The sequence below is a fragment of the Camelina sativa genome, chromosome 17 (assembly GCF_000633955.1).
Source record: "Camelina sativa cultivar DH55 chromosome 17, Cs, whole genome shotgun sequence".
NCBI classification, from domain to species: domain Eukaryota; kingdom Viridiplantae; phylum Streptophyta; class Magnoliopsida; order Brassicales; family Brassicaceae; genus Camelina; species Camelina sativa.
In genome coordinates, this window is record NC_025701.1 from 14,881,865 (window position 1) to 14,889,396 (window position 7,532).

At 37.9% G+C, this 7,532-nt stretch overlaps 2 protein-coding genes and 2 long non-coding RNA genes across 6 annotated transcripts in view; 2 read left to right on the forward strand and 2 right to left on the reverse strand.

Moving 5' to 3' along the window:
- Positions 1-750, reverse strand: part of LOC104757251 — a 2,388-nt gene extending 1,638 nt beyond the window's left edge. The window contains exon 1 of the long non-coding RNA XR_762391.1: positions 433-750. This is a non-coding gene — a long non-coding RNA (uncharacterized LOC104757251). The remainder of the gene's footprint in view (positions 1-432) is intronic.
- Positions 2,777-5,762, forward strand: LOC104757253. Of its 3 annotated transcripts, none has more exons than XM_010479983.2 (4): positions 2,777-2,857; positions 3,512-4,556; positions 4,645-5,385; positions 5,458-5,762. In XM_010479983.2, the coding sequence occupies exons 2-4, from the start codon at positions 3,609-3,611 to the stop codon at positions 5,500-5,502; spliced, it is 1,734 nt and encodes a 577-aa protein (XP_010478285.1). In that variant the 5' UTR covers positions 2,777-2,857; positions 3,512-3,608; the 3' UTR covers positions 5,503-5,762. The 3 variants fall into 3 exon arrangements, with proteins under 3 accessions (XP_010478285.1, XP_010478283.1, XP_010478284.1); XM_010479981.2 differs by having other exon boundaries at positions 2,785-3,063; XM_010479982.2 differs by having other exon boundaries at positions 2,785-3,028.
- Positions 5,859-7,532, reverse strand: part of LOC104757252 (CBL-interacting serine/threonine-protein kinase 18-like) — a 2,990-nt gene continuing 1,316 nt past the window's right edge. Inside the window, exon 2 of the mRNA XM_010479980.2 lies at positions 5,859-7,502. Coding sequence (XP_010478282.1) covers positions 6,198-7,502 — 1,305 coding nt within the window. The 3' untranslated portion in view covers positions 5,859-6,197. The remainder of the gene's footprint in view (positions 7,503-7,532) is intronic.
- Positions 7,131-7,532, forward strand: part of LOC109129826 — a 1,519-nt gene continuing 1,117 nt past the window's right edge. The window contains exon 1 of the long non-coding RNA XR_002036123.1: positions 7,131-7,355. This is a non-coding gene — a long non-coding RNA (uncharacterized LOC109129826). The remainder of the gene's footprint in view (positions 7,356-7,532) is intronic.

The window sequence follows — 7,532 nt, forward strand, 5'->3', positions numbered from 1 at the left end:
AAACATAAATTAGAAAATACAGAGCATGAAAAAAAAACTTTAATAACACATCTCAAATCCAAGCAAAACATGTCTCAAATCCAAGCAAAACATGTCTCAAATCCAAGCAATAAGCACTTGCAACATATCACAAGCACTGACAATCATCAAACTATCTTGTATTTTGTTTTGCCTATGAACTAATCACAATAAAAAAAAACGACATAATTCCCCTTTTAGCTAGCAATTCTAGCAAAACCTAAAAAAAGTTAAACTATCCAAAATCTAAGTATATATATACAAGGAGATAGATATAACTACTGTAGGAAAACCGGAACAGGTTGATCTATGGAGGCGTGGCAAAACCCTAGCTAATTACGAACAAGATCTTCGAGATTTTTGAGAAGCCTTTCCGTCAAATTACCAAAAAAAATCAGAGCATCCATATCAAACCTCTTTCGAGCGGTTTATTGACTTAATCTCTAGTCTTCATAACCCATATCGCAATTCCTGAATCGCTACCAATCGTGTGTCGATGTGGCTTGGACGCTGGTTTATCAAACCGCTAAAGCTGCTATATATATTCTCCAAGTCGATGACTCCTACGCCGTTGGTGTTGGTCACCGGAATTTTTGGTTTGTAACTATTGAGAAAGTTGAAGAGGATGGGGGAAAAGAGAAAGAGAGATATCGAAACCCAAAAAAAAGAGTAGGAAGGATGACATCAGCGAGTGGAGGGCAAAAGCGACTTTTTGCAGTGTGTCGAGTGCCTAAATCCGAAGTTGAGTACCCACAGTACCTAAATCCGAAGATTAGTTTGTTGTCGGTGCTCTTTTCGTAAATAACTCTAATTATTATGTCTAGTGGTAAGAAATTTTTGAGTGATTGGATTGTATGATAGAGGGAGAGAAGAGTGACAACAGGGGTATCTAAACAAATGAATTCCAAATCACTCTTAATTTCATTTTTGTCCATTATTATCATATACAATCCAATTATCCAAAAATCCATTTTTCTAGATTAAAAAAATCAGTCCATGTCCTCTACCGTCTCAATCAATTTTACCAAATTCCTAAGCGAAATTTCATCTACTTTTATCTTGTCTAGTGTAATCTAACTAATTATCTTTGGTTTTTTAAGAATTAGTAATAGAAATTAAAAAAGATCAGCAGTTGGCAAAAAAGATTGGCATTTGGCGCTTAGCATGCAATAATACGTTTATGAGGGGGCAACGCCGCAACGGTGTTCGAAAGCGGCCTGCTGACTAAGAGTGTTAGTTAGCCAATCTTTTTATCCCTTTACTAAACACACACACAAACATCTCTTTTAAAGTTCACTGATTTGATGGGGGTTCTATAGTAAAGTTGATTATTATGGTATTGTGTATATGTATTAAATATTTTATAAAATATCAGAAAAAAATCATACAAACGTTGCATCATGTAAGCATACTATATAGCATATGTCATCACTTGTATAAACAATATCCAAAACTCCCCGAAGTTATGATGACAAGTGTACACACTTTTATCAGAAAAACAAAAAAAAAACTCAAATATATGTATTTCTTAACTGATTCAATTTAACCGATCTATTATAAAACTAAATGATTGAAAATAATTTGAGTTGTTGTTGGTTACGCCAAAAATTCTTTGCTTCCATCATTCTCTCTAATGTGTCGGTACACACCTTAAATAATTCCCCGAAAGTGCAAAAGTAACAAGTGAAAANGAGGGAGAGAAGAGTGACAACAGGGGTATCTAAACAAATGAATTCCAAATCACTCTTAATTTCATTTTTGTCCATTATTATCATATACAATCCAATTATCCAAAAATCCATTTTTCTAGATTAAAAAAATCAGTCCATGTCCTCTACCGTCTCAATCAATTTTACCAAATTCCTAAGCGAAATTTCATCTACTTTTATCTTGTCTAGTGTAATCTAACTAATTATCTTTGGTTTTTTAAGAATTAGTAATAGAAATTAAAAAAGATCAGCAGTTGGCAAAAAAGATTGGCATTTGGCGCTTAGCATGCAATAATACGTTTATGAGGGGGCAACGCCGCAACGGTGTTCGAAAGCGGCCTGCTGACTAAGAGTGTTAGTTAGCCAATCTTTTTATCCCTTTACTAAACACACACACAAACATCTCTTTTAAAGTTCACTGATTTGATGGGGGTTCTATAGTAAAGTTGATTATTATGGTATTGTGTATATGTATTAAATATTTTATAAAATATCAGAAAAAAATCATACAAACGTTGCATCATGTAAGCATACTATATAGCATATGTCATCACTTGTATAAACAATATCCAAAACTCCCCGAAGTTATGATGACAAGTGTACACACTTTTATCAGAAAAACAAAAAAAAAACTCAAATATATGTATTTCTTAACTGATTCAATTTAACCGATCTATTATAAAACTAAATGATTGAAAATAATTTGAGTTGTTGTTGGTTACGCCAAAAATTCTTTGCTTCCATCATTCTCTCTAATGTGTCGGTACACACCTTAAATAATTCCCCGAAAGTGCAAAAGTAACAAGTGAAAAAGGCCTCATAATTACTAGTAAGGAACTAAGGATTATTAAATTATCTTTTCTACGGTACGTTACTTACTCACTGCTCAATTTATATAAGGTCGGTCTCGGTCCCAAGAAATGACTGAATCTGGTTTGATTTGGTTCGTTTACGGTTAAATCTGGTTAAATACTGCCACCTCTATTAATGTGCATAGAGGCAAAACAAGATCTTTGACCAATAGTGTGAATGAGAAAGTGAAGTAAATACAAGTAAAGGCAGGAAGAAGAAGAGTCCAAATGCACCAATCATCTCGTGACTAAACTTCACCTTCCCTTTTTCTTCTCCAGGTCCCTATCTTCCTCTCTCCGTCATCTTCACGGCACAACATACTCACGATAAAAGAAAGAGAGAAAAGCTTACCCTTCTCTCTCTGTTATACGTTTACTCAAGTCTTCTTCAGTCTCCTTTTTAAACTCTCAAAGCTTCTTCCTCTCCTTTCTCTCAAGCCTCTCCTTACGGTTCTCTTTCGATCTGTGCTTTTCTTTGAGATAACGTTATTCTCAATCCTTCTTCTAGCTTTAAGGGCTATCTTTTTTTTTTTTTTGGAAACTTTGATTCTCCCGTAAACGAGTTTTATTAATTAATTAGTTGATTATCGATTATAATTTTCCTGATCATTAATTTGATTATCTCAATTCTGCTTAATTACATCGATTATGAGATCGTCACAATCTTCTTTCTAGTTGTGTCTAGTACTCAATTGTGCGTGCATATCCTTATAATGATTGATGTCACGGGTCTGTATTTGATATTATTGCTTGCTAGATTTCAAATTTATTTAGCGGTGTTGCGTTTGCGTTAGCATTATTATATTAAATTTGAAGTTTCTAGTAGTACTAGAAAAAATCTTTTTTTGTTTGTTTCCACCAACTTCACATTATGTGGATAAAATTCAAGATTACTGAACCACTGTTATGTTTGGTTTTTTTTGTTTGTTTCAGATCTGTTCTAGAGAACTTGGTATATATACCAATGAGTTTCATTGGTCTGTGAGCCATATCCTAAGAACGAAAACTGAACACTGCTCTTTGCTTACTAATGGCGGAGAGGAAACTGAACTACAACGTACCTCTTCTTTCAACAAGACGGATGCAGAACACATCAGCTGTCTCTGTACGTAGAAACAAGAGTAATAACTTCACTGATTATGACTCTACTAAGACAAGTGAATGTCATCCAGTTCTTGTCCCTGGTTTGGATCAGGTTACTGAACCTGCCTCTGTTCCTTTCACTTGGGAGCAAGCTCCTGGGAGACTAAAGGGTAACGATTTCAGACCACAAGTCTGTGACTTGACGCAAGAAGAAGAACAAGTCTTTAAACCATGTCGTCCACTGGGTAAAGCCATTGACGGAAACATGACAAAATTTCAGAGTTCAAAAGGTAAACAAGTTGAAGAAACAGAGGATGATGAAGATGATGTGTTTTCTGATGCTCGTGATACACTCTCTCCAAAGGATTCGTTTTCTTTTAACAACAGCATTAGTGGTGTAAGTGGATATGGTGTTGTTGAGACCAAGAAACCACTAAAAAGTTCTGAGGATACTCAATCTCGGGAGTTTATGTTGAACCGGTTTTTACCAGCTGCCAAAGCCATGACTGTGGAGCAGCCTCACTATGCTTCTAATCGCAAACCATCGAGTTTTATGCCTGAACCAACGATACAGATAAGAGAGTTAGTACCGGGAGAGAAGCAGCAAACTCCTAATAGGTATGATGAGTCTATAGTCCCATCTTATTATCACCACCAAGACTTAGATGATGAAGCAAGTGAGAACAATGATGATGGAGGTTCTGAGTATGCCTACCTTTCAAAGAGAGGTTGTGGGATGTTGCCACAATTGTGTTTTAAAGACTCTCTAACCATGCTGAATACAGTACCTGGTTTTAAAGCCAAACCCAACTCTCCAGTAACATCTCCAAGCCATGATCTAGTGAAGTCAAGCAAGGTTGCTCAACTCAAATCTAGATTCCAATCTGTAAAAAAGGTTCCACTCCTGTCCTTTGAACTCCTATTAGTCCCTCATAGACATTATTAGACACTCACTGACTATAAGCTCTTGTACATTTTTCCAGCTGGCTCTTGATTCAGTTTCTAAGCACAAGCTGAGTGGTAAAGTTCAATCACCGGTTCATTCAAGCATTGGGAAGAAGTTCAACTCTGAATCAAACTTGGTTTCTGCTGCAAGTAGGTCTTCATCTCCTTACAGACACACTCGCTGTATCTCACCATTTCGCAGTACAGGTTCTCCTTTTCACCCTGTTGGTTTCCCTGAGACTCGAAAAGAAACTGAGAACCTGAGAGCTAACAGGTTGAGTAAGCATACTAGAAACATAAGTTTGTCTCAGGAGTTACTCCACCGAAAAGGCTATGGTTCGATAAGCTCACTCTTGGAGAAGACAGTATATGTCGACACCGAGATTGATCCCATGACTGAGGAGGATCAGCATAACTCAAGAGTCATGATCTTTCCAGAGGAAGCAGACATGGGAAAGAAACCAGAGGCTAATCATGACCTTGAAGCTTTTGAAAATATAAGTATTAGAAGTGGTGGTGAAATGGTGAAGGGTGATGAGTTGGAAAAGATTAATAGTGGTTCAGATTGGTCACTTCTTGCACCACCATCGCCCAAAAAGCCTTCTGAATCTTGGCTTTGTCATAATCTGCCTTCAGTAGCCGCCTCTCAGATCCATTCACGTAGATATTCATTCAACATCCAAAAGCAGGATCTTACAGAAAACTACAGAAACGTTACTAAGTGGGAAACTATTGTTAAGACTTCCTACATGCACAGAGATCATAGCCGATATTCCGAAGTAAGCATCTCTCATTTTCACATATAGAATATGCTTAAGCAAGAAGACACTAATTACTTCATTCTTTTGCAGGAACTGGTTGCTCATACATCTCATCAATCCAAAACTTGCGCTTGAAGCTTCTCAAGATCTGACCTCCCCCGGATCACCAGGTTAATACATGCATATCAGCTTGATTAGCAGTAGTCCATAATCCATATAGCCAATTCATTCACCGGTGTGATTGTTGTATGAACCTTATAAAATCTATACCCACAAATCTCTCGAGTGATTTACATGTGCAGCTTCAATATTTGTGAGTTTACCTAATAGATGAACCTTATGTTCACACTCTGAATTTTCACTTTATTAACTATCTTTGTTCTTTTTTTTTTATATTGAGGTGTTTTAATTATTATTTGATGAAAAATGTCACAAAGAGTACTACAGAACTCTAACTAAGCAAGTAGTAAAGCTTAGGATGAACATAACAGTTAAACTAAAGGGAAGGCTGAGATAGTATTCTCATTAAGCTCATCTCTTGCTTTACATATACTGTATATACAATATTTTTGAGGCAATCCACCAACAAACTGGCTCTATGACCAGCAAAAATCGACTAAATTGCTTCTCTCATCTTCCTATCACTCACATTACATTAGCACTTATATATACAAACACACTCACTAAGAGATTACGGAGATCACAAAATCAACGTCAATCTTGAAGATCTTTGTAATCTCCTAGTTTACACCATCATAAACATAAACATATAACATAAACATATAAATAATCAGTAGTAATCTCCCAGTTCTCAGCCTTCCTCGTTGTTACTATTCAATATCGGATGGCAAATTCAATGCTTCGTCTACTACAACTTCTTGGTGGATTAGTTTCTCCAACTCCGGTCTGAGTTCCTTGTTGCAAAACTCTTCATACTCTTCTCTGTCTCCTCCTTTCTTCTTCACCTCCACCACCACTAGAGATGGAGTCAGCTCAAATATCTCAGCTCCAATCGTCAAAGGCCCTTTTGCTCCTTCTCTACAACCTTCTAGTCTCAAACTCCATTCTTTCTTCCTCACCGTGAAGCTCACGACTTTCGCAATCTCTTCCAACTTCGATATGATCTTTGAAACAGGAGCACCTGATATAAACCTCGTCCCTTCTCCTCCTTCTTCTTCCTCAAACAAACCAGACAGATCAAACCCTGAAGAGAATGATATAATGTCAAACGCGTTTAAGCTCGCTGGTCTTGGCATTGACCCTACCCCCATCCTTTTCATAACGAACTCCGCATCGCTCTCTGAAACAGTCGAAGACCGGCCTGATGATGAAGCCTCTTCCTCCTCATCCTCATCTTCCCTACACAGTTTATCATCTTCGATATAGAATTTGACATTTTTGAAACCTTTCTTGAACCATCTGTTCTTCATGATCTCCGGTATAGTAATCCGAGTATCCGGATTCGTATCAAGAAGCCGAGTCAATAACCGAACAAGATCCGACGAAAACCAACGAGGACACCGGAACTCGCCTTTGTAAATCTTCTTGTACATAACCATTATGTTCTTGTCGTAGAACGGAACGTGACCAGCCATTAACACGAACAAGATCACTCCACAAGACCAAACGTCAGCTTTCGCTGCGTCGTACCCTTTACGAGTCAAAACCTCGGGTGCAATGTAGGCTGGAGTCCCGCAAAACGTGTGGCAGAGCCCGTCCTGTCGAAGCTGCTCTGCCACCGCGCTGAGACCAAAGTCAGAGACTTTAAGATTCCCTTTGTCGTCTAAAAGAAGATTCTCCGGTTTGAGGTCACGGTGGTAAACACCGCACCCGTGGCAGAACGAAACAGAGGAGACCAGCTGTTGGAAATATCTACGAGCCGTTTCTTCCGGCAATCTACCTTTAGCCACCGCGTTGAATAACTCACCGCCACGAACGTACTCCATCACGAAGTAAATCTTTGTCTTCGTAGCCATAACTTCGAATAGGTGAACGATGTAAGGGTGACGAACACGGCGGAGGATCGAGATTTCCCGTTTAATGTGAGCAACCAAACCGCTCTTCATGATCTTCTCCTTGTCGATGACTTTAATGGCGACTTTGTCTCCAGACTTTATGTTTTGAGCTAAATAAACCTTAGCGAAGCTTCCGTGACCAAGAAGCTT

What these genes read in the sequence shown, in the direction of transcription:
- LOC104757253 (XM_010479983.2), top strand. Translation starts at nt 3,609, where the DNA reads ATGGCGGAGAGGAAACTGAACTACAACGTACCTCTTCTTTCAACAAGA. An exon ending in GATTCCAATCTGTAAAAAAG is followed by an intron (nt 4,557 to 4,644) that starts GTTCCACTCCTG and finishes ACATTTTTCCAG; the next exon opens with CTGGCTCTTGATTCAGTTTC. An exon ending in ATCATAGCCGATATTCCGAA is followed by an intron (nt 5,386 to 5,457) that starts GTAAGCATCTCT and finishes ATTCTTTTGCAG; the next exon opens with GAACTGGTTGCTCATACATC.